The following is a 27,231-nucleotide window of genomic DNA, read 5'->3' on the forward strand; positions in this document are numbered from 1 at the left end:
GGACTGATATCATTTTTGAAAACAAAATGAAGATAGTTAAATGATCATAAAATCCTACTTTCTCAGAAATATATATATATTATTATAATTTGTATTCTTTCTGGTTCTTTGTAATGTTCGTCCTACTTTAAGAGTATTATTTCCTCTTTCAGAGTAGCAAGTTGCTCTTAGAGAATAGATCACACTCCATTCCTTATTTTTCAATTTGGTTTAGTTGTATGATGTTTTATTTGGAACCTTTGGTCTTAAAATGAATTCTCCTAAAATTCATCTAGGAGTTATATTTAGTAAAACATTCTCAGAAGTGAGTTATATCTGATTATTTTCAGTCCTTTTTTAAAGAGAGTAGATAATGATTAAATTCTGAAAACCTTAAGCCAAATTTCCTTAATAGAACTTATGTTTGAATCAGTCCTTTGTGCACAGAAAGCTAAAGCAGCACTCAATGGAGCAGATATATATGCTGGATGTTGCACACTAAAAATTGAATATGCAAGGGTAAATATTTTTTTTCCATCATTTCACCAAAGAAATATTTATGCTTTAGAAATATAATTTGAACTTGCTTTCTTTTTTATTTTAACAGCCAACTCGTCTAAATGTTATTAGGAATGACAATGACAGTTGGGACTACACTAAACCATATTTGGGAAGACGAGGTAGGTATTTTATTCATTTTGGAATGTATTTACATCTGTTGAAAAATTTTAACGTGCAGTTAGATTCCTTTTTCCTGAGAGAACTAGTAAATTCAAATGAAAACCTTGATGAATGCTTTTGTTGCTAAGAACTTGTAATGCTGGAAAATAAACTTGAACATTAGTGCCCCCTACTGGTATGTACTGAGCTATTTATATTTAGTTCAACAAGGAGCCCACACATGCAGGCACGCCCGCAGTTCAAGGACTTGCATTTCTCCAAGCAGCTCTCTCTCTTTGGAGGAGAGGAAACTGATTCAGAATATTCCTTACAAACTTCAAACTTGCACACTGCTTCTCTATGGAAAGGACTTTTCCCCCAAGCTGGACAAGGCATTAAGAAGGATAGAGGACTCCAGCAGGCTGACTCTACACTTCATCATGCACAACATCGGCATCAACAAAAAGCCCTCTGAAAAACTCAGACTTGCAATTCACCTTGACTGCATACTGCATGCACCACCACCCCAAGTTTTTAAAGGAGGACACTTAACAGTACTTCAGACTTGCATGGGATGAACACCATGATAGACTGTGCCCATTTATTCAAGTTGTATGTATATATTGGTCTGATTTCCCTTGAGGTTGTAGTTGTAGAATTTATGACTTTTCACTAAGAAAAACTAGACTTTGTCTACAATGTTGTAAATTTTAATGCCCATTGCTGTAATTGTTTGCAGCTTAGATTCAAATTGTTAATTGGCAAATAACCAGGGCCAGTTTATATATAGGCTTGGGAATTAATAATGCTCAACCAACCCACATAGATGTTTTAAAGATAAAACAACTAGAAAGGTGCACACTTGCTGCCCTTAAGTTTCTTTTCTTTTCTTTTTTTTTTTTCATCCCAATTGTGAACATTGCACAGAAATTCTAACGATAATGGAAAGGTGCATTATATGTAAAAGATATTTTTCTGTGTGGTTTGATTTTTGTAAAGTGGCTGTTCATAAATTGTCACTTTTTGTAAAAGCTAAGGTTATCACTCATGTTAATTTGTATAACTAGAAATTTTGACATTTCAAATGTAGGTTAAAGTACTGTGTCTGTGAAAGGTAGAATATATTTCAGCTTGATACATCTGAAAGAGCATTTCACTTGAGATGCATTTTCAGTTATAACCTATAAATGCTAGATTTAATGAGAATAGCTTTGACTGATAAAATTGTTCAACTAACTATGTAGCAGTTCTGGAATTTACAAATTAAAATGTGGATCTTGTAAAAACAAGGGGGCTGCAGTATTGGCTATATCGCAACTACAATATCAATATTTGAATCATGTGTTGGAAAAACTCACCAAGATGAGTATGTCTGTGAAACTCAATAAAGTAGAGAATTTTTTTATAGCAACCAAAATATCTTGGGTATTAGGGACTCTGTAGTACATGTACTATAGCAAAATAAAAGATAATGCAGTTATTCTTTATCTGCATGTTCAAGTATTTAGGACTTTTGGATGATTGGGCCCTTTAATTCTGATTCCCATGGAATCATCTTGCCTTATGCATGGGGTTGCATGGATTTGTTTTGTAATGCAGATTTGGTGGGACTCCACATTTTCACTACTCAAGGAAATCTGCTTGGCCTAGACTTGGTGCAGTAGAATACAATATTGGAAAGTAAAGCCTTGGTACTCAAACAACAGGACAAGTGGTTGATGAGAAACCTCTTACTTCTGTCAACTTAGGTTTATTTAGTGAACACATTTTTGTTGTTTGTTTATACTAATTTTAAATAGTGAGTTTTGGTTACATTTCTCTGAATGTCTCTTGAAACATTTATTGAAGTTAGGTGCTGTTGAGGCGATTTCAATTAATAGTAACCCCGTGTGACAGAGTGGAACTTCCTCAGTAAGGTTTTCTGTGCTGTAATCTTTAGGAGCAGGTTTACCGCCCCACCCCCCAGGTGTTTTCTCCTGTGGAGCTGTTGGGAAGGTTGCTAACCTTTCATTTAGCAGCCAAGTGCTTAACCATTGTGCCACCAGGGCTCCTAAAAACATTTGCTAGATATGCTATTTATTTTTATTTTCACTTCTGTTCTAAAGAAGTTCAAAGTTTGTACAAAGCGAGTTTAGATTAGTTTTTCATACAAGGAATAGAGGTTTAGAAAAGTGTAAAGTATATGCTTAAATAGTGAAATAAAATGAAAGGAAGTAAAACAAAATTTTAGTTGTTTATGTTTTGCAGGAAAAATTATTTTCTCATACTTTCCAAACCAAAACCAAACTCACTGCCATTGAGTTGGATCCAATTCATAGCAACCCCTCCTTGGGTTTCAGAGGCAGTATCACTACGGAAGTAGATTGCCCAACCTTTCTTCTGAGGAATGGCTGGTGCGTCTGAACCGCCAGCCTTCTGGTTAGCAGTCAAATGCCTTAGGCATTATGCTACCAGAGCTCATTCCTTACATACAGATACTTGTTTTTGGCAAGACTTAAAAGTGTACATTTTTGTTCCTGTAGTGATCTCGGCTTGCTTTCAAGTTGACAGAAGATGTTGAAACTGTTTAGCTGCTTCCCCTATATAAAGACCCTCATAACTTTTTCTTACCCCACACAACTCCCACCCCCACCCCCACTCCCACCCCCAATTGGAAAAAGAGTCATTTTTTAAAACATAGACTCATTTAAAAAAATTCTTTTCAGGCCTAATTACATTTTAATGCAAAGAACCCTTAACCTGGACTCCGTCAGATTTTAGAAACGGAAAGATTATGAACCACTGTTTAGAAACTGATATATTCATTGTTTGACTCTTTCACTCACTTCTGTTTTATGTGACCTTACAATGAGAATGTTTGGCTGAAACAGACCTTGGAGATCATCTAGTCTTAACACCTTCATTTTATGAATGAAGATTGTGATGGCTGGTGATTATATAGCAAATTAGTGGTTAAATTGGAATCTTCTGATTTCCAATCCAGTACTTTTTTTCTTTCTAACATACAGTTAACTATAACAATAAAACTGAGCCATGGAAACTTTACAGTGGTTTTGGTTTATTTCTAGATCAGATAAGGACTTCTATTTAGTGTTTGGTGGCGTATTTAAGCAGAGGAATGTAACAGACTGGATTAGTAGACTATATTTATTGGAGAGAGGAGTGAGATTTGAATGGTGAGATATACTGGAACTATGAATATTTAGTCTGGAGCAGTGACTTTGGAGGAGTAGAGGGGAGTGTTAAGGGACATAATAACTTGTCAAGCATTTGAAAGGACTTTGTGAGAAAGATTTAGTGTATGAGGCCCCAAAAAGGGTAGTATATGGTCAAGGGATCAATTTCTATAAAATATAAAAATTAGTTTTCTCATGATTTGGGGCTATCAAAAAATGTAGGGGAAGATAATTCCTTGTCACTGGTGTTTGTTAATTGATAGGGATCAAGTAAAGAGGTCTTATATACTGAGTAAAGTTGAACTAGATGACCTTGTTAGGTCCCTTTCAATGCTGTGACAACTTAGAATAGGTAATTAGACTGAAGTGAAAATCAAAGTATTTCTCATCTCTTATAAACCTCATTTGTTTAGGTGACTTTTAGGGTATACGGAAAGTCTCTCTCTTTGAATTTTCAGTAATTAGGATGACCAGAGTCTAAAGATACGTTAAAAAAAACAAACCCAAAAACCTTAGTGGGCACTGTCATTTGAACAGCAAGCTTTCTAAAAGTATTATTACAAAGATTTAAAAAATATACTAGCCAGCATAGGAAGTGCCATTTTAGAAAGCTACAAGTAATTTTTTTTATTGATGTCTCAAATTACATTTGGGAAAATTGGCCTGCCTTCCCTGAAAATATAGCTAGACTAAAAATATCCATTAGAAGTATTGTAGTACTCTCATCCAATAATGTAGCCCCCTTGCTTAGCTTTATCTTGGCGTATATTTAAACTTTGGGGGCACTCGCAATCCTGCCTGGTTTAAGGTCTATAGACAATGACCAATCCATGATACAGTATGGGCCAGTGATATGCAAAATTTCAGCTCTCAAGTCAGTAGGTGTTTGTAAATATGTGTATATACATATAAAATACTCTGTGTTTACTGATTGTGAAACCATGTAATACAGGTTGTTGTTGGCTTATGCTGAAACTTCTTGAAAGAAGCCCACTTTGAAAATGTGTTGCTGTTGAAGCTAATAGTATGATTCAGGTACTGTCTTTCAAAAGTACTGCACTTAAAGCTTGTTTTAAAGACATGTATTGGTAAAAACTTCTGTACAGTGTCAAACTCTAGCAATGTATGCATTCACTTTCTGATAAGTATCCATTCTTTCCTTAAAATTTGAAAGTGTGTTTGTATTTGGCATTTGCCAAAAAGATATTTTCAAGTTAAGTGGAATTTGTTAGGTAGAATTATTTTCCTAAACTTTTGTTGTTTGTATTTAAATCAGGTATGAATGGATGTTTAAAGTTAACCAGGAATATTTCTTTTATGAATTGTAATGGATGTTTTGAAGGGGTGTTCCCCATGTGAGAACTGTTAAGTACTTGGGTCAAAATTGTTAAAACCATGTTTCTACTTTTGTGTCAGATAGAGGAAAGGGTCGCCAGAGACAAGCCATTTTGGGAGAACACCCTTCTTCGTTTAGACATGATGGCTATGGTAAGTTTGCCAAGGCAGAAGGAAGGTAGTATAGATGAACAATTAGAATTTTTGCATTTCTGATGAAGAATTGCACGTTTCTTCTCTGTATTTTTTCTGCCCACTTGACTTGTTTTATTTGGGGTTAATCCTTGTGTAGTATACTCCCAAGGAGTTGTCCAGAATCCTTTGTTTTCTTGTGATACTGACATATCAAATGATCCTTGAGATAATGAGAGCTGTTGGTTGGGAATTGGAAACTTTTTTGCCTTTATGTTTTGATTTTGATTTGCAATGACCGTAGCCTATTAGAGAAACAGAAAAGAAATATTATGGCTCAGAAAGTGTATTTACTTCCTTCCATTCTAGCAATTTTGGACAATGAGGATTTTGAGTTAAAAAGGCAGAAAGAATGGGGTATTTGTCAAAAAAGAAACATGTTTCTGCATAGTTCCTTATCTCTTTTAGTTCTACAGTTAGTATTTTGGTTTTGGTTAAATTTGTTTGTATTTAATTCAATTATTCTTTTAAAATTCTCAGCTTTTAGTATTTGCTAATATGCTATGTTGGTAAATTAAGTTTATGATACCCAAAATAATAATCTTCCCCAAGGAAAAGTTTGTTATCCTTGTAAGTAGTTGTTGAGAATTGCTATTGATAAACCTATTAGCTGCTAATAAAATCTTGGTTTTACATGTTTTAGTGGTAGTTAATGACCCTACCTATTCTGGGTTTAAACTTGAAATATAATACTATTAGAAATGCCAGGAAATACAAGTTGCTGTATTGTACTCCTGGGATTTATCATCGAAAAGCCTCTAGTGTTGCCTGTTGTTTGCAACATTGCCTATTGTGTTTTAAAATATTTACTTAAAGGACTGACCATTCTTAGTTGTGAGCTTTAGCTTATTCCCTAGTTTATTTTTTTGAGCTCTAGGAATTTATTACTTGTGTTTTATATATACATACTCATGACATAGTTAGGTTCCAAAGACCAGGTTGTTTTGCAAAAATCAGTGTTAATGTGAAAATGGAGGGTGAATTGCATCATTACATAATTCTTGGTCATATCGTTACATAATTGCCAAACCACTGAGAATCATGGCCCAGCCAAGTTGACACATAACCTTAACCATCACAGCCAGTGTTACTCTTGCCTAGCACTTGTTACTGCCAGATATATATTATTAATGTGCAAAATAATTGGATAGTAGATTTTTTTTACTATTGCATAAATGTGAAATGTCAGATAACGAGATAATAAGCGAGGCATTAGGTGCAGTTTGTTCAAGGTTCTATAGTAGTCTATATGGTTGAAGAGATTGAAACAATCACTATGTTACATTAAAACAGTCAGTCTTATATAGAATGAAAATTTTATTATGGTTTAGAGTGTATTCCTTGGTTATTTCACTTAGTTGTTCCTGTAACAGTAAATGTTAGATATGGTTTTATGATCCTGCCTTAAAGAACCACTTATTGTAAGCCCATTGTGCTTTGCATAATGAAGGGGGTGACAAAAGAATTACTAATTACAAGTTTATAGATATATAGTTAAATATGTCATGACAATCAACTGAAGGCTAAAAACTGGTTAAATGTTTTGCCAAAGGGGGCTAGAAAAATCTAGGAAAGAATTAATTAAGGACAAGGAACTTTTCTGTGGTAGTGTTGAGGCAGATTATTTTCTCAGTATAGGTTTTTAGGATTGACTTACTGTATAAAATACATTTTACTAAAAATTGTATAAGCAGAAATAAGTGATATAAAATAACTTTATATTAAAAAAAGAAGAAGCTATTGTAAAAGTCACTGAAAATTTCATGCCTTAATGAATGTATCATGTATGTATGGGTGTATTAATTTTAAAATGTAAGCTTAAAGAGAGGTACATCATTCTTTGGAGTGGCAGTTGTTAAATGGGATCATTCAAGTGCTGGAATATACTGCTGAGGAAGGAGTGGTTGTGCTGGGATTGTGTAGGGGTGTTTTTTCTGGACTATTTCCATTGAAACTTCTGCTCTACTTTCCTAGGAATATAAGCAGAATTGGGTGTAGGAGGAGAGAGAGAATAAAAAGAGGTGCAGAAGAGAAGATGAGGAAATGAGAGGAAAAAAGCAAAGGAGAAGAGGTGCTAGTGATACTGTTTTTACAAATTTTTAAAGTCACAGCTGTATCCCTTCACATCAGCAGTTCAGCAGAACAGATTCATTTATGTTTTAGGGTCACATCACAAATGGCTTTTCCTTTGTGATGGTATATGAGATGGAGGAACTAGAAAAAGTTTATTATAGTGAGGACTTATAGATTCCATTAGATTAAATTTATTTAGTGGTTTATTTTAGTAGTATAAAACCATGCTTATCATTAAAACTCTTTAAGTCTTTTAATTTTGGGAAGCCCAGGCTTAATGAGATGAACTGATAAAAGTGCTTATGCTTGAACAATGGCAAAATGAATATACAGATTTATTTGCTGTGAACCTAAGAAACGCTTATATATTAATTGATAGCATCTTTAGATATGATTCCTGGATCAAATATTTTAATTTAAATTCAAAGGCAAGAAAAACTTTTAGATTGTAATAATTCCATCTTATTTATGTAACACACGTAAGTGAATTTTTTAAATACCTGAAGTATTAGTCTTTTAAGTATCAAAACTATTTTCATTAACTATTTAATACCAGGAGCTCTGGTAGCATAGTGCCTAAGGCACTTGACTGCTAACCAGAAGGCTGGTGGTTCAAACCCACCAGCCACTCGGGAGGAAGGTTGGGCAATCCTACTTCCGTAGTGATACTGCCTCGGAAACCCAAGGAGGGGTCGCTATGAGTTGGGGCTGACTTGACGGCAAATAACAACAAACAACATTTAATACAGAGAACTTTTAAAATACTTCTGTTCTTACCTATCTTCTCAAACAATAGAGGTAACAATTTAAATATTATGTTGTTGTTAGCTGTTGTCAGTCAGCCTCTGACTCATGGTGATCCATGCTCAGTGAGATTGGACTGTTGTGATCTAGGGTTTTCATTGACTGATTTTCAGAAGTAGATTGCCAACCCTTCCTTTCTAGTCTGTCTTAGCCTGGAAGCAACACACAAGCCTCCAGTGACAGATGAGTGGTGGCTGCACTTAAGGCACATTGGCTGGTAAATGAACCCAGTCTATGTGGAAGGTGAGAATTCTACCACTGAACCACCACTGCCCACTCTTAAATAGTATGGTGGTGTTGTTAGGTGCCATCTAGCCAATTTTTGACTCCTAGCTATGATTCCTTCTTAAGTGGTGTAAGTAACATAATTACAAACATCTGTTATTCTTTTGCACTGAATTTGGTTACTATCTAGAGTAGAGTGGGTCTCAAAAGGTTTTGGACCTTGGCCAACTTAAGCAGAGTCAAAGTTTCCACTACCCACTGACTGCACATTTTTCCATTTTCTATGAAGAAGAAAGTTTAGTAAGAATCGTAAAGTATCATTACTATACAAGAAAATGGTAGTGCTGGTGTTCGGGGCCAATATAATAGGCATAATACTTTTGCAATAAGAATGATATTTGAACCTCACTGCATGTATAATATTCTGAATTAGAGGCCAACATATGTATAGTTATTAGCAAGTAATTTACCATGAGCTGTATTGATTGTTTTTATAAGCTACCAGGTATCAGCAAGAAGAGCATTTGAAAACCATGACCGATTTAAGGCAAAACTGCAGATGATATATTGACAAAGTATCCCTCCCTAAAATTGCAGGAATTCAAACTGTTTGCATGTGCTCAGTGGTAGTGTTTCTGTGTTGTTATGAATGATAGCTATATTTAGAATACTGATAGGAGTCCACTGTAAGCTGTATAATAGCATGCTAATTTTAGTTGATGAATACCAAACTTAAATAATAGTCCTTAGTAACTCACTTAGTAGATGACGGGTGTTTGTAGTTAGGTGCCTTCAAGTCAGTTTAGACTCATAGTGACCCTTTTTACAACAGAATGAAACACTGCCAGGTCCTGTGCCGTCCTCAAAATTGTTGCTATACTTGAGCCTATCATTGAGGACCCTCCACTTTTTTGCTGACCCCTTTGCTTTACTAAGCATGATAATCCTTCTCCAAAGACTTAACCTCTTCTAATAGCATGACTAAAGTATGAGAGACAAAGTCTGGCCATTCTCACTTGTAAGGAGCATCCTGGTTGTACTTCTTCCAAGACAGATTTATTTGTTCTTCTGTCAGTCCATGATTTATTAAGTATTCTTCGTGAACTCTACAGTTTTTTAAATGTGTCAGTTCTTCTGCAATCTTTTTATTCATTGTCCAGCTTTCACATGCTTATGAGACTATTGAAAGGTAATGGCTTGGGTCAAATGCACTTTAGTCTTCAAAGTGATGTCTTTGCTCTTTAATACTTTAAAGAGGCCTTTTGTAGCTGATTTGCCCAGTGCAATAGGTTGTTTGATTTCTTGTCTGCTGCTTCCATGGGCATTGATTTTGGAGCCAAATAAAATGAAATCCTTGAAAACTTCACTCTTTTCTCCATTTATCATGATGTTGCTTATTGTTCCAGTTGTGAGGTTTTTTGTATTCGTTATGTTGAGGTGTAAGCCATACCGAAGGCTGTAGTCTTTGATCTTCTTCAGTAGGTGCTTCAAGTCTTCACTTTCAGCAAGGGGAAGATTATGTCATCTGCATGTCGCAGATTGATAGTTTTCCTCCAATTCTGATGCTGCATTATTCATATAGTCCAGCTGCTCGGATTCTTTGCTTAGCATACAGATTGAATATGTATGGTAAAAGAATAAAGCCCTAACCCATACTTTTCCTAGTTTTAAACCATGCAATATCTATCTCCTTGTTTGTTTGAACTACTGCCTCTTGGCTTATGTGTAAGTTCTTCATGAGCACAATTAAGTGTACTGGAATTCTCATACTTGTAGTGTTACCCAGATTTCTTTATGGTCCACATAGTCAAATACATTTGCATAGTCAATAAAACACAGATAAACATCTTTCTGGCATTTTTTGCTTTCAACCAAGATGTATCTAACATCAGCAGTGGTATCCATCATTGCACATCCTCTTCTGGATCTTGTTTGAACTTCTGGCGGTTCCTTGTCAATGTACTGGTGCAACCATTTTTGAATTCTTTTCAGCAAACTTTTACTTGTGTGTGCTATTAATGATAATTGTTTGATAATTTCTTTATGTATATTTTGATTATAGATAATAATATTACACAGCTTATGGTGTTTCTTAGTCCTACAAAAAAATGAAAAACAGTGACATTGATACTAACTTTCTTGAGAAATTAAGAAAGGACTTGAGTTTTGGGTTTTTGTTTTTTTTTTTTTTTTTGCTTATTCAGAAGACCTTTGCATGCACCGCAGACTTTGTTTCTGTAATTACTAACTCAGGAATGCCTAAGATATATAGAGTTCATGTTTTTAAACTACCTACTCTTAAATAGTATGTTGTTGTTAGGTGCCATCTAACCAGTTTTTGACTCATAGCTATGATTCCTTCTTAAGTGGTATAAGTAACATAATTATAAACATCTGTTACTCTTTTGCACTGAATTTCATTACTACCTAGAATAGAGTGGGTCTCAGAAGGTTTTGGACCTTGGCCAACTTAAGCAGTGTCAAAGTTTCCACTACCCACTGACCGCACATTTTTCCATTTTCTATGAAGAAGAAAGTTTAGTAAGAATCGTAAAGTATCATTACTATAAAGTATCATTTCATTATATGAAAACATATTCAGGGAGACAACTTTTCAGCAGAACTAAAAGTTTTATTAATTTATCTGTATAGAAAGACAGATAAATTAATCTAGATAAATTAGATCTAGAGATAGCTTCCTAGATTTCACTGTTTATTATGTTATTCCTCCAAAAGTCCTGCTGTGCTGGCAGAGGTTTTTTGCTTTGTTATTTTCATTTGAGGTATAATTTATATCGGTGGCAGAAAGGTTAGCAGAAATTTTTTTTATCTATCTTACCTCATACGCTTGTTTCATTAGGTAAATTAATATAATAATATAAAGTTATAACTTATTTAGGTTAGTGATTGTTGGACCTGATACAAAGAAGTATAGATTTTATTAATTATATTAAAATATTCACATGTTTATGTTTTTCTTCGGAATATATCGAACTAGCTAAAACTAAGAGTTTATTTGTGTGTGGTAAAGTGTATCTGTTATTTACAAATGGAACTGTACTTTTTTTAAAATTGTTTTTTATAGGATCCCATGGTCCATTATTGCCTTTACCAAGTCGTTACAGAATGGGCTCTCGAGATACACCTGAGCTTGTTGCATACCCATTACCACAGGCTTCTTCTTCTTACATGCATGGAGGAAATCCCTCTGGTTCAGTAGTAATGGTTAGTGGATTACATCAACTAAAAATGAATTGTTCAAGAGTCTTCAACCTATTCTGCTTATATGGAAATATTGAAAAGGTAAGTCTCATTTTATATGTTAGTTTCTTTTGCTAGGATACATAGTAGGAAATTATGAAAAGGCTTCAAATACTTGTGTTCTCCTTGTAAGTCTACTCTGTGGGGACTCCAGAAGTTATTTTTTATTGGTAAGTGATAAGTATAGGTTGTTGATACTAAAACTATGTTTTTTTAAAATTATATTTTATTTTTGAACATTTTATTATGCTTTAGGTGAAAGTTTACATAGCAAGTAAGTTTTCCATTCAATAATTTATACAAAACTTGTTCCATGACATTGGTTGCAAACTCTGCAATCTGTCAGCCCTCTCCTTGTTTCTATCCTGGGTTCCTAGTTTCCATTCGTCTGGTTTCCCTGCCCCCTTTAGTCTGGTTTTCTTGCCCTTTCCTGCCTTCTCATCTTTGTTTTTGGGCCACTGTTGCCCCATTGGTCTCATACAGTTGATTATTACCATATTTACCATACCAAAACAAACCAAATCCACTGCGATTGAGTTGATTGAGCCCATTGGATTTCCAAGGCTATAAATCTTTACAGAAGTAGGTTATTTCATCTTTCTCCCACCAAGTGAGTAGTGGGTTTGAACCATTGACCTTCTGGTTAACAGCCAAATGCCTTACCCATTATGCCACCAGAGCTCCTTTAGCATTTTCCATAGTTGTCTTTTATTCTTATGTCCCTCTCAGTGTCTTTGTTTGCCTTGGTCACATTGTGCTAACTTCAACTATATTGTGTGTTACCTTTTCCTTTACTAAAATTAGCATGTGTTTACTCTTTACTTAGTGATTCTCCTTGCTCCTTATTCCTATCCCTGATAACCTTCAAAGAATGTTTCTTTCTGTGTGTAAACTTTCTTTCAATTTTTCATTACAGTGATCTCATACAGTATTTGTCCTTTTTTGGTTGACATTTCACTCAGCATAATGTCCTCCAAATTTATCCATGTTGTGAAATGTTTCACAGACTTATTATTACTTTATCATTCTGTAGTATGCCATTGTATGTATGTACAACAGTTTGTTTATCCATTCATCTGTTGATGGACCCTTAGATTGTTTCCATATTTTTGCTATTTTGAATAATGCTTCAATAAACATGGGTGTGCGTATGTTTATTTGTGCCACAGCTCTTATTTATCTAGGATATATACCTAGGAGTAGGACTGCTGAGTCATACGGTATTTCTATTTCTAACTTTTTGAGGAAGCACCATACCATTTTCTGTACTGGTTGTTTGGTTTTACAGTTCTGTCAATAGTGTGTAAGAGTTTTAGTCCCCCCAAAACCTCACCAGCATTTGCTGTTTTCTGGTTTTTTTGATTAGTGCCATTATTGCCAGGGTGAGATGGTATTTCATTGTAGCTTTGATTTGCATCTCTCTAATGGCTAATAAGGAGCTCTGGTAGCACAGTGCCTAAGGCTTTTGACTGCTAATCGGAAGGTTGATGGTTCAAACCCACCAGCCACTCTGTGGAAGGAAGATGGGCCAATCTACTTCCATGAAGATTTACTGCTTTGGAAATCCAGTGGGGGTTGCTATCAGTTGCTGTCGACTAGATGGCAATGGGTTTAATGGCTCATGATTGTGAGCATTTCTTCATGTGTTTGTTCGCTATCTGAATGTCTTTGGTGAAGGGTTTGTTCATGTCCTTTGCCTAATTTTTAATTGGATTTTTGTTTTGTTCCTGAGCTGGGTGGTGTTGGGAGTTTTCTATAAATTTTAGGGAGTAGACCCTTGTCAGATACTTTGTTGCCAAAAATTTTTCCAGTGTATAGGTTCTCTTTTTACTCTTCTGAAGTCTTTTGATGAACATGTTGTTGTTGTTAGGTGCCATTGAGTTGGCTCCAACTCCTAGTGACTATATGTACAACACAATGAAGCACTGCCCGGTCCTGTGCCAGCCTCATAATCTTTGCTATACCTGAGCCCATCATTGCAGCCACTATGTCAATCCATCTTGTTGAGGGCCTTCCCCTTTTTTGCTGACTCTCCACTTTACTAAGCATGATATCTTTCTCTGGAGAATTGTCCCTTCTGACAACATGACAAGAGTAGGTGAGACAAAGTCTGGCCATTCTCGCTTCCAAGAAGCATTCTGGCTGCACTTCTTTCAGGACACATTTGTTAGTTGTTGTGATGTACATAAGTATTTAATTTTTGGGAGGTCTCAGTTACCTAGTTTATCTTCTGCTGTTTGTACATTTTTAGTTATGTTTGATATTTGTGGTAGTTAGGGTTATATGTCAACTTGGCTGGGCCTGGTTTTGAGGGACAAGGCAGCTGGATATAGTTATTCCCCATGGTGAGACTGGTAATCAGCTCCATTGTGGGTGGAATCTGCTGTGAGTAGCTCAGTAGCTGCCTTAGGGATGTGGTCTGCTTCCATTATATAAGGAGGCACTCTGAGAAAGGTGTGGAGCTTTTTGGCACACTTGGACTCTGCATGTAGCCGAGTCTTCATTCAGCAGCCTGCCGTGTTGCCTGCTGATCATGAGACTGTTCTTGGGCTTGAATTAGTGGCCTGCATGTTGCTTGATAATCTTGGCACTGTGCCATTTTATTTGTCGACCTTGGGTTAGTCAGCCTCAGCAGCCAGCAACTATGTGAGTTAAGAGATGCATCTAACTCTAGTGGGCCAGAAGCAAGAGGCAGAGCCTAAGGTTGAGGGGCCTTTACCCAGCCCGTAGAGCTGGCACTTTGAACTTGGACTTCTAGACTCCTAAATTTTAAGAGAACAAATCTCTGTTTGCTAAAGACATGCACTTGTGGTATTTTCTATTAGAGCAACACTGGAGAAACAAAACAATATTCTATTTATACAATAGATTAGGGCCCCTAGTTTTGTCCTTATTTTTTCTTCCAGAAATTTTACAGTTTTAGGTTTAAGATTTAGGTGTTTGATTCATTTTGAGTTATTTTTTGTGTATGATGTGAGGTATGGGTCCTGTTTCATTTTTCTGCAAATGAATATCCAGTTTTGCCAGCACCATTTGTTGACAGACTATGTCCTCCCCATTAAATGGGCTTCAACACTTTTTTGAAGATCAGCTCTCTATACCTCAATGGATTTATTTCTAGATTCTCAATTCTATTGCATTGGTCTGTGTATCTGTTGTACCAGTACCAGACTGCTTTGACTACCATGGCTGTGTACTGTGTAGTAGTAGGTTCTGAGCTTGGGAAGTGTGAGGCCTCCTACTTTCTTCAATAATGCTTTCGCTATCTGGGGCTACTTTCCATATAAAGTTGGAGATTAGTTTTTCCATTTCATTAAAGAATGTTGTTATACTTTGTGTGTGTGTGTGTGTGTGTGTGTAGTGTTGATGGTTTCTTTGTTCTGCTTAATTTTCTTTGCTGAATTCTATTTCTATATGGGCTTTCATTTCCTTCATTGTTGTTGATTTTGTGTTTATTGAGTCTTTATGATTTTCTTGTTTTTTATTTTGATGAGCAGGTTACTCTGAGATTTACCTTTATCTTCCTAAGTTTAACACAGTCTGTTATTTTTTGATAATGCCTTGGCTTTCTCTCCATATAGAATTTCTATGGCTACACCATTTATTTCCTCTTTTTGTTTTGAAGTTGTTGTCATTTACATATTGACATCTCTGGTTTCCTATTTTCAGTTTTGTGGCTTTATTTTACTTCTGAGATTTCTTTATCTGGGTTGGTATCTGGGTGTCATAATCTCAATTTGTCATTAAACGTTGTTGGTTCTTTGTCCTGAGGACTCCTTTTAATGTTTCTGGTAAGATTGGTCTGGTTTTCAAAAATTCCATTTATTTATCTTTATCTGGGAATGTCCTAGTTTTTCCACTGTATTTGAGAAACAGTGTTGCTGGGTATATGATTCTTGGTTGGCAACTCTTTTCTTTCAGGATTTTGTATTTATCATCCCACTGTCTTCTTGCCTGCATGGTTTCTGCCAAGAAATAAGAGTTTAGTCTTATTGATGCCCCTTTGTATGTGCTACTTCATTTTTTCTGAGTTGCTTAGAATTCTTCATTGTTTTTCATTTTAGAAAGTTTGATTATGATATGTCTTGCTGGCTTTCTTTGGGGTCTCTCGTATATGGGGTTCTCTGAGCTTGTTTGATGGAACCCTTCTTGTCTTTCATGACATTAGGGAAGTTTTCTGCCAGCAGTTCTTCAGTAATTCTCTATGGGTCTTTTTTTTGTCTCCACCTGTTCCGGAATTCCAGTCATGTGCACATTATGCCTCTTGATAATGCCCCACATAACTCTTAGGTTTTCTTCATTCTTTTTTTCTGATTGTTTCTCAAACAAATTAGTTATCAAGAGATTTATCCTCTGTTTATTGATTCTGACTTCCACTGATTCAGTTCTACTTCTGTTTCTTTCCATGGAGTTATCTATTTCTGATATTTTATTGTTCATCTTCTAGATTTCTACCGGAAAAAAAAAAAACCTCACTGCTGTCGAGTCAATTCCGACTCATAGTTACCCCTCCTTGGATTTCTGAGGCAGTATCTCTATGGAAATAGATTGTCCAGTCTTCCTTCCAAGGAGTGGCTGGTGGGTTTGAACTGCCAGCCTTCTGGTTAGCAGTGAGATGCCTAGGTACTATGCCACCAGAGCTTCTAGATTCCTAGGTGCTGGTTTTGTATGGTTTCTGATTGTTTATTTTGTCATTTTGTTCTTGTATTGTTTTTCTTATCCCTCTAGAATTTTGTCTGTGTATTCCTTGATTTCTACGATGATCCTATATATAAGTCTTTTGAATTCCTTTTCAGGTAGTTTTATTACCATTTCTCCCTCAGAAAAGTTTTCTGTCCCTTTATTTTGGTCACTTGCTTAAGCCATCTTGTCCTGCCTCTTTGTATGATTTGATATTGTCTGCTGTCTCTGAGGCATTAAGATATAATTTTTTAAAACTTACTGCATGTTTGTTTGTTTGCTTCATGTATCTCCAGCAGGCAGAGTGAGTTGTGCTCCCTTGGTCGCTAATCTAGTAGTGGCACAGGAGGATTCACCAACTGTCTCTGGTCAGCAGGGTAGTGGCTGGCAGTGTACCATAGACTTCTTCCAGGTTGATGTTAGCAGTTAGTGCACCCACTGGATGCCAGGGCAGGATATCTCTGTAGCCACTGTGAGAGAGTGCTTCCCAAATAGATGGGATAAGCCCTCTGTGCATGCATGAATTGGCATTTCAGTAGATGGCAGAGGATCATGGAATTTTAGTGCATGAGCCATCAGCCTGCCAGAACTGTCTGGGTGTGGGGTGTATGATGTTGTAGCCAGGTGGATGTTGGATGAAGGCACTACAAACTCATCCTGCTCATTATTAGGCAGAAGTGCAGGTGGCACCCATCAGGGTATATTGGACATTGCTGCTGAGGTGATGTGCCTGGTAGTCTAGTTATCAGGCATCGATGAGCGGTGCACTTTAGTGTTTTGCCAGGTTATAGCACTGTGGGTGCTCTTCACTGGTTGCCAGGTAGGTGGTCAGGGTGAGGGTATGTGAACTCTGGTCTCTGTACAGGCAGCATGGGAGCTTACATTGTTGGTTGCCTAGGCAGGATGGGGTAGGGGATGGGATCTTGCACCTCTGGTCACTGGGTGGGTGGCATGAGAAGAGTGTACCATTGGTTGCCAGATGGGCAGAAGTGTGTGTTGGAGGAGGGCACACCTTTGTTTACCAGGAGGGTAGGGATACTGGGGAGAGTGTACTCTGGTTGGTTGTTACTGGTGTGGGTGCCAGCATACTCCTTGGTGGGTGGTGCAGCTGACGGTCAGGGCCCTGCCCGACCCAGGGTGAGTGGGCGTCTGTTTGGAGTCCTGTGTCTCTAGCTGCAACTCCACAGACCCTCTCCTCATTGTGGGTCTTCATCCCAAACAACCAGGAACCACTGCTGGTAAATAGTTCTACCCCTATTTTCTGGGTCCTTTCCTGTGCTTTCCTTCTGTAAATCTGGTTTGTGTTCTGCTCACTTTAATTAACTCTGGATTTGTCTACATTGTATCTCTTTCCTCTATTGGGGGTTCCTTACAGTTGCCTTCTTGCATTCCTCACCCAGGAATGCAACCCATCTCTCTCCTTTCACTATTTTTTTCAGTTTTTTCTTCCAGTCGGTGTTTGATCTAATTCTTTATCCTTTCATCTAATGCTCAAGGTTCCAGGATTATCATCTGTATCTGTTTCACTCGGTTTCTCAGGTCATTGCTATATAGGGCTGGCATGTGGTTTGCCTGACTAAGCTGCCATATTGGCACCTCTCCTTCTAAAAATATATTTTTAATAACTACTACAAAAAGAAGTCCAAAACTCACCCTTGATATTATAGGCATAGAGCTTATATTTTTGATCACTTTGATGATCATCTAGCATTTAAGATGTCAAACTGTAGAATTTTAAAGAGCTGTTCCTTTTGTGGAACTCTAGGTATACATGAAAATGGCTCAGAGCTTAGCCACAATCATGACTTTTAGGAGAGTTCTAGGATTTTATACATTTACTTCCTAAATACTGTTATTGTTGTTGTGTGCCGAGGAAGGGTTAAAAATATTTTCTGAGAAACAATGTGCTTCTTTAGCTCAATCTGTATTTGAAACTCAGCCACTTTCTGACCAGAGGTTTGCATTCAAAGAGTAGCAGAACATTTAAAATTGGGATATTTTGAAGGTTTTTAATAATTACAACTTTATTTGTACTAGGTAGTATTCTGGTTCTCCAAAACCTGTGACGTTTTATTCATGATGTCTCACAAATACTTAGAATAGTGCATGGAAATTAGTAGATGCTACAATCTTTTTGAAAGGATCATGTGACATTCAGCTGGGGAAATGAGTACCCCTCTTACATCACCACTTAAATGTTTGATACATTTGCTAATTTGAATTTGCATCCTGGAATAGTGTTTTGTTCCTTGTTGTTTTAAGTGCTTTTAATGTTCTTCTCATAGCAGTAAAAAAAGTGCATGCATGTGAATTGTGAGTGTGTGGAAGGGTGAGCGTGACTTGAAAAGTACTTTGTACTCTTTATTCTGAAGCTTTCTTGATCTGAGGAAGCAATTTGGGAAAATCACTGATACAAGGGTTTTCTTCATGTGATTATTTCACCACGTCAAAATAACAAAAAAGAAAACTACACATTTGATCTGGGGGTTAACATTTATAACTGATTATATAACTGGCCAGAATATACGTGGGACAGATGTGATGGTACTGGAAAAGTGATTCAGATTTTTCTCTAAATACTTGAGTGTTTAGTTTAGATCAAGGAAATGCATGCCCATTTAGTAGTGGGCTTTAGTGTATATTTTAATCTTCTTTAAATAGTGTTACTTTTTAAATTGTGCTTTTCATATACCAGAATTAGGTAATCAACATTTTTAGTAGGTCTAGGTATTTTTGTGTTATAAGTTAATTGACTCATCTGATTTAGAAACTTAAACCATTTTTTCTGATACAGCTTAAGTTCTCTGTTATTTGACTAATTCTAGTCTCTGTCACCTTATATCTCTTTAAAGTTATTTTTAGACATTTTAAAATAATGCATTATGATCACATTAAAACTCAAGCTATTATAATCTTTTAAAGATCTATATAGTAAAGTTTTCCTGTTTTTTTTTTGGGGGGGATTTACCAGTAGAAGAACTACATATTTAACATATATATTTAGTCACTATTATATTTGTGAGTTGTTACTGAATAAAATCACAGGAGAGGAATTTTTCCTACAAGAATACAAGGGATTTCAAATAAAGCTGAAAAATCTTGCTACAGTTGAGTTTTGTTAAAGTACAGGCATAGAATTAAAATGCAAAGATAGCCCACTAAAATTGATAGTTGCAGTGATGGAAAGAAATGGTATGGTACATTTGTAAGTACTATAATATATCCTCAGTATTTCTTTGAGATTGACAGATAAGAAGGAAATATGTTCAAGGTACCACATTATGTTGTACTTATTAACGACTATTGATAGAGTCTTTCCAAGGGCTAGGCACTATTCCAAGTGATTATCATACTTTATCCATGTAACCTTTACGGCAATTACATACTAAAGTTGGAATAATATGAGACATTGAGTATGGCTTCTGCCTACTTTTTAAACTGCCTCTACCTTGCATAGAGGAGCCCTGGAAGCGTAGTGCCTAAGGCACTTGACTGCTAACTGGAAGGCTGGTGGTTCAAACCCACCAGCCACTCCTTGGAAGGAAGATGGGGCAATCTACTTCCGTAGTGATACTGCCTTAGAAACCCAAGGAGAGGTCGCCATGTGTCGGGTCCTACTCGACAGCACGTAACAACAGCAACAAACCTTGCATAGATCTTCCCTGACCATGCCATTTCCTGTTATTTCTTATATAGTATTGTATTTATTGCCTTAACAGCACTCTGCATAGTCTGTAATTATTATTTACTTTTTGATTATTGGTTACCCCAGATTGCACAACCAGTAAGTAACAAAGCCAGGAGAAGCATGTGTTATTCTTCAGTGGGCTGTACAATAGTCAGAATTACAGTCTTCTAAGATAGTTAGCTTTATTGAATTTTTTATAAGAGTTAAGGGTGTCTTAACACATAGCAGAATAAAGTTACGATCCCAGGTGATAGTCTATATTTGACTTTTAACTCCTTAAACCATACTACTTTTTAAATAATTCTGTGTTGTAAAAGTTATAAGCGATCAACTTTTTTTGGGGGGGGGATTTTTGTATTTACAGGTAAAATTTATGAAGACTATTCCAGGTACAGCCCTAGTGGAAATGGGTGATGAGTATGCAGTAGAAAGAGCTGTCACACACCTTAATAACGTCAAATTATTTGGGAAAAGACTTAATGTTTGGTAATTATTTAAGTGTTAAGTTTTTTTAAAAATATATTTTATATTTTAAAAATATTTATCTGTTTTATTAGAGACTTTAAATTTTACTTCAGAATATTTCAGTGTAACTGACAGCACATCTGAAACTAGCAACTGTAGTATTGCCATTTTGGACAGAATATTAGGGTTTTTATAATTCAAATATTGTTATCTATACCTAGTTTTTAGGGAGCTCTGGTGGCATAGTGCCTAAGGCATCTGACTGCTAACCAAAAGGCTGGTGGTTCAAACCCACCAACCACTCCCTGGAAGGAAGGTTGGGCGATCTACTTCTGTAGTGATGCTGCCTTGGAAGCCCAAGGAGGGGTCGCTATGAGTCAGACCTGACTCGATGGCAGTGGGGTATACCTAGTTTTTAGTTTTGTAATCATAAAACAGTATGTTAAAATAGAAGTTATTATGTTAAAGTTTTATAATATGAGAATAATAGATTTGCTTTCTAATTGATGAGTGAACTATTAAAATGATTGATTTTAATTCAAAGTAAATATTGTGTTTAAATAGTTTGGTAAGCCCTATCCTTGTTTTTTTTTTTAAGATTGATATGGATAAAATATGTTAGTATTTTGAGACTACTTGCTGCTTTTTATCTAACACTGGGTATGATCTATGTGTTTTTTCTTTTTTATAGTGTATCTAAACAACATTCAGTTGTTCCGAGTCAAATATTTGAGCTGGAGGATGGTACAAGTAGCTATAAGGATTTTGCAATGAGCAAAAATAATCGCTTTACAAGTGCTGGCCAAGCATCTAAGAATATAATCCAGCCGCCTTCTTGTGTGCTACATTATTATAATGTTCCATTGTGTGTCACAGAAGAGACCTTCACAAAGGTAGGCATTGGCCACTGAAATACAAGTGTGTGTCAAATGTTGCTGTTTGCTATTTTAAAATACATTTCAATATCTTCTTGCTCTTTTTGTCTTCTGCTTTTGATATTATTAGTACTCTGTTATTTATTTGGTACTATGTAGTTCATTCTTTCACCACTGTACTTCATTCTTCATTGGTCTTTTGTTAGCTTTTGGCTCAATATTTTTGAATTTTGGGATTAAAATGAGATACCCTTACTCTTTTATTTAGAAAGTTCTTTTGCTATGTCCATAAGTCTCACTAATAACAAACATTTATGTAACTAAACAATAACTAACTAAAAAAATATTTCAGAAAAGAACTGGTTTTCTGAAGCTCCACTCCCTTCCTTAGGTACTAAATAAATCCTAGTCAGCTATGAGAATATACATTTCAGTTACAAATCTGTAGTTTTATTGTTCAGCATTAATTTACATAATTTCACTATTTTTAAATTGCTTTTCTCGTACAACTTGATATTAATCTAAAAGCATATTTAATTTGTTCATGTCAGACTCAAAAATTAAGTTCTGCAATAAAGTTAATATTCTGAAAGAAGTGGAAATATTATTTTGGTCATGTTTTTAATGAATTTTTACTTTTCTTTGATAGTTATGTAATGACCATGAAGTTCTTACATTCATCAAATATAAAGTGTTTGATGCAAAACGTAAGTAGACATTCTCTCTTTTTAAGGTTTTGGTGGTTTATGATAAGCAAATAACTGGACTTGTATTTCTTTGTTTTGTTTTTAGCTTCTGCCAAAACACTTTCTGGGCTATTAGAATGGGAATGCAAAACTGATGCAGTAGAAGCTCTTACAGCACTTAATCACTACCAGATAAGAGTTCCAAGTAAGTAAAACAGTTTATTTCTGTCATAATTATTCAGTGGAAGTTAACCTTCAGAAACATTGAAAATAATTTTAAAATAACATTTATTAGGTTTTTTTTTTAAATATATATATGTATAATAAGGAAGTACAAAAAAGGAAAAAAAAGGTATATAATCCCAGAGCCCAGATAATCTTTGTATTAGTTACTTATTTCTCTTTAACAAATTACCACAAAAGTTAGCAATTTAAAATGGCATGCATTTATTAGCTCACTGTTGCTGAGGGTCAGTAATCTGGGGGTGGTTTCACTGGAAGGTTGCTCAGGGTTTCTCATGAGGTTGCAGTCAAGTTATTCCTCCACTTCCAAGACAACTCATGTGAAAAGTAAAACAAAAAAGATCACTCGTGTGGTTTGGACAGACTTTAGTTCCTTACAACATGGCTCTTTTCATAGTAACTGGCTTCTTCTGTGTTTTGGTTCACTAGTGCCGCTCTAACAGAAGATTTCACAAATGGATGGCATGAACAAACAGGGATTTATTTTTTTACAGTTTTGGAGGCTAGAAGTCTGAGTTCAAAGTGCTAAGCTCTAGGGGCTGGGTGAAAGCCCCTTGACCTTGGGCTTCAGCTTTGTCTTGCTCCCGGTCCCCTGGAGCTAGATGTATCTCTTCACTCAGGCAGCTGCTGGATGCTGAGGGTAACAAGCCCAAGGTTGATAAATAAAAATAGCACAGTCCCAGTATTAACCAAACAATACGGCAGGCCACTAATTCAAGTCCAGAGACAGTCCCAAAATCGTTAAGAAACATGGCAAGCTGCTAATGAAGACTCGGCTACATGTAGGGTCTGAGTGTGCCAAATAGCTGCAGACCATTCCCAGAACTTCTCCTTATATACTGGAAGCAGACCACATCCCTAAGGCAGCTACTGCTCCTGTAGATTCTACCATGGAATTGCTTACCAGTCTCAACATGAGGAATAAATACATCCAACTGCCCAGCCACTCAAAACCAGGCCCAGCCAAGGTGACACACAACTTCAATGACCACATGCTGAGTGGGTCATCTAAAAGAGATGAGAACAGGAGACCAAAATGGAAGCCACCATGACTTTTATAACCAAATATTAGAAGTGAATATGTTGTTGTCGGGTGCTGTCAAGTCAGTTCTGATTCATAGTGTACAGCAGAATGAAACACTGCCTGGTCCTACGCCATCCTCACAAATGTTGCTCTAGGAGTGATATACCATCACTTATTCTGTATTGGTCACACAGACCAACACTAGTACAATGTGGGATCATTGGGGTCATTTTGGAGGCTTGTTCCACAGTCACTTTTGGCCATTTTAGAAGGAAGCAATGCATATATATGGTAAGAAAACTCAAACAATACATAAAGATATAAAACAAAAAGTTAAAGCTTTTCACAACCTCCAGCCTTTTTTGTCTCCTCTTTTTTCCCTTCTCCCCATTGTGCATATATAGTAGAGTCTCATTATTTCCTGTAGTTATGATCTCTAAAATTGCCATGAATGCTGAATTAGTGAGTACTGAACCATTCATTGCTCTAGGGGAAATACAGGTTAGGTTCCAATAAGCCTCTGCTCACAATATTTTCATCAGCTGATCAATACAAAACCTTCTTTTATGGATATTTCTATTTAAAGATATTTAACATATATTGTGGGTTCATTAAAATTGATTTCACAGCCAGCAGACTATATATAACCTGAACACGAATGAGAAGCTTATCTAACACTCCACCTTCTGCTTAGAAACACTAGACAGCCCCTCAGCGCTATGTTTAGGGGCCTTTCTGTGTGTATGTATGTGTGTGTATGGTAAAATACACACAAAAAATGTGCTGTTTTGACTATTTTTAAGTGTACAATTCAGTAACATGAATTATACCCACCATGTTATGTAAACATCACTACTATCAATTTCCAAATGTTTTTGTTACCTTAAACAGAAATTCAGTACCCCTTAAGCAGTAACTCTCCATTTCTCCCTTTCTCTATCCCCTGATAACCTCTAATAAACTTTTGTCTCTATGCATTTTCCTAGTGTAGATATTTTTGTAAGTGGGATCATATAATATTTGCCCTTTTGTGTTTGACTTGAGAGCCATTTTAAAAAATGAAACCACCAGCAAAAATGCAAAAATGTGGTATTAAATAAACCACAAAAAGGTTACTGGTTACTGAAACAAGAAGACAGAGTGTCACCTTGTGCACCCTCAGCTAGGAACATGCTCATTGTGCAAGTCATATTTTTTGTGCCTTTATATGTTGTTGGGAAAGAAAATTAAAAATAAGTTCTACTGCCAACCTTGACAAACTCTTCACAAAATAAAGAGAAAAAAGACAGTATTATTACTGAATAAGCATTAAGCCAGAGTGTGATTTACATCACAGGAAATCCACTAAAGAGATAGCAGAGGCAGAAAATATTTTATCCTTTTATGTCAAGCAGATACATATAATTTATTTCATACATGTTCTCAAAATAAATGAAAACTAGTCCTCAAGTAAGAAGACTAGATAGCACCATTTGTTATTGATCCTAAATTCACCTGATAATCAGGATAGCCACTTGTGTTTGTTAATTGCCTTTATCTAAAGACAAAAAAAAAAAAAAAAAAAAAAAGTCTCATATCTTTATGAAGGGAGGTAGGTTTGCAAATTGGAGTCAAGGCTAGCTGAAGTTAGGCTCATATCTTCTCAGGAAACTGGGAGATAGGGGTGCTGTCTTCCTTGAGTACATTTCAAAGAGGTGGCTTCCAGGTACTTGAGGAAACAAATTGTAAAATTGACGTGATTTAGGCTTTAAAAAGATTTATATACATTACGAAAAGGCAGAGAAAGAAACTTATGATTACAAGTTTTCTAAAGTAAATGGTCTAAGAAACATATGAGGCCTCTTGTTTTTTTCCATCAGAGAGACTTAAGCCTCTCGCCTTTTATTCCTTCTTTCTTCTAATTTCTGTTTGTCCTTACAGTATTGATTTTGGAATTACAAATAAGATTTCAGTGAGTAGGCAAATTCAAATATATGGAATTCATGAGTAATGAAGATTGAATTTAAAGATTTACAGAATGGTTCTTTTATGTATAGGGTTCTACAACTTGTTACCTTGTTTTCACTAAATATATCTTGGGGCTATTTCTGTATCAGTAAATAAAAAGCTGCATTTTAAAAAGAATTTGCAGGATATTCATTCATAGTAGTGGTACAGTTTATTTTCTAGTTTCTCACAGCTTCTATTAATAAATATTCTTAGAGTTGTACTTTTTAAGTATTTATTATTTAAATAGGAGCTCTGGTATTGTAGTGCCTAAGGCATTTGAGTTCTAACTAGAAGGCTGGTGGTGAAAACCCACCAGCCACTCCTTGAAAGGAAGATTGGGCAATCTACTTGTGTAGAGATACTGACTGCCTCAGAAACCCAAGGAAGGGTCACTGTGAGTCAGATCCGACTTGATGGCAGTGAGTTGGGTTTGGTTTATAGGGTTTTCTAGGCTGTAGTATTTATGGGAGCAGATCGCCTGGTCTTTGTCCTGCTGAACTGCTGGGTGAGTTTGAATTGCCAACCTTAGGTTAGCAACTGAGCACTTAACCATTGCACTACCAGAGTGTCTTAGTGGGGACCATAAAGATTTATATCTTGAAAGATGTTATCAGATTGCCCTTTAGAGAGGTTGATCTGTTTACATTCCCAGGTGTGGTATATAAGAGTGTCCATAGCCCAACCCTGTTACCATCACTGAATGTTGTCAGATCTTCAATTTTTACTAATAGGATAGATGAAAAACGATACCCCATTGTTTTAATGTGTATCAAATGAAATTGTCATGTTCCTATTTTTGAATGGCAAATGACCTCTTTTTTACCAAGCAAAGAACACTCAAGTATTTAATGTTTGAAACTTTGTGCTGTGTAATATACTTTGATACCGGATCTAAAGGTGGTAGTTTACATAATATATTAGGTTCCTGTTCTTTGTGTGTGTGTGTGTGTGTGTGTGTGTGATTTCGGTGAAAATTTACAGAGTAAATTCACTCTCCATACAGCAGTTCACATACATTTTGTCTCATGGCATTGACTGCAATTCACCACAATGTAACAGCTCCCCTCCCACTTCCTCCCGGGCAGTCATCTCTTCCCTGTGTCTATCCCTTCATGCACCCCTCCCCGCTGAGCTCTCTCCTGGTGCATAAACAGCCTTCTTTCTCCAATGATTGTTCTCTTCAGGGAGTGTATTTACCTCAGGTAAATGCTCAACTCCTATGACTGTCTTTTGCTTAGTTGGAAGCCACAGGTGTGGGTTCAATTCTAGACCTGAAGGGGAATTAGGGGCCATAGTCTCAGTGGTTCCACCAGGCTCTATCAGACCAGCAAACCTGGTCCCCCTTTTTTTCTTTTCCAAATGCTTTTGAGTTTTGTTCCACATTGTTCTCTCTCTCTATCCAGGGTCTCCTACATCGATCCACCTCTGAGTGAGTGGTTGACATTGGTAGCTGGGCACCATCTAGTTCTTCTGGTCTCATAGTAATATAGGCTGAGGATCTCATGATGTCCCAGTCGCTAGGACTAATTCTTTCTATGAATCTTTGGTTTTCTTCATTCTTCTTTGCCCTGGATGAGGAGAGACCCATTGTAGCATCTAGATGGCTGTTTGCAAGCTTTTAAGATCCCAGGCGCTACTCACCAAAGTAGGAGGTGGAACAATGTTTTGTGTAGTATGTTATGCCAATTGATCTTGATATCCACTGTGACTATGGTCCTGAGCCCACAGGTTCAACTACTTGGTCCCTCTGGGTAGCTGGCTGTGACCAAGAAGTGACTACAACCTTGTCTCTTGTCAGTTCTACTATACACCTGGGAATTCAGATCATACAAATACACTTATAGGACCATTGTCTGCCATCCCTATACATGGTCTT

At 36.3% G+C, this 27,231-nt stretch overlaps 1 protein-coding gene across 1 annotated transcript in view; it reads left to right on the forward strand.

Moving 5' to 3' along the window:
* HNRNPLL (heterogeneous nuclear ribonucleoprotein L like) overlaps nucleotides 1–27,231 on the forward strand; it is a 97,531-nt gene that overhangs the window by 21,209 nt on the left and 49,091 nt on the right. Inside the window, exons 5-13 of the mRNA XM_042781544.1 lie at nucleotides 402–498; nucleotides 587–659; nucleotides 5,232–5,303; nucleotides 11,530–11,747; nucleotides 20,438–20,559; nucleotides 21,230–21,431; nucleotides 22,063–22,120; nucleotides 22,206–22,304; nucleotides 25,287–25,317. Coding sequence (XP_042637478.1) covers nucleotides 402–498; nucleotides 587–659; nucleotides 5,232–5,303; nucleotides 11,530–11,747; nucleotides 20,438–20,559; nucleotides 21,230–21,431; nucleotides 22,063–22,120; nucleotides 22,206–22,304; nucleotides 25,287–25,317 — 972 coding nt within the window. The remainder of the gene's footprint in view (nucleotides 1–401; nucleotides 499–586; nucleotides 660–5,231; nucleotides 5,304–11,529; nucleotides 11,748–20,437; nucleotides 20,560–21,229; nucleotides 21,432–22,062; nucleotides 22,121–22,205; nucleotides 22,305–25,286; nucleotides 25,318–27,231) is intronic.

Source organism: Orycteropus afer, unplaced genomic scaffold (assembly GCF_000298275.1).
Source record: "Orycteropus afer afer isolate SDZICR_OR568_19922 unplaced genomic scaffold, OryAfe1.0 scaffold00131, whole genome shotgun sequence".
NCBI lineage: Eukaryota > Metazoa > Chordata > Mammalia > Tubulidentata > Orycteropodidae > Orycteropus > Orycteropus afer.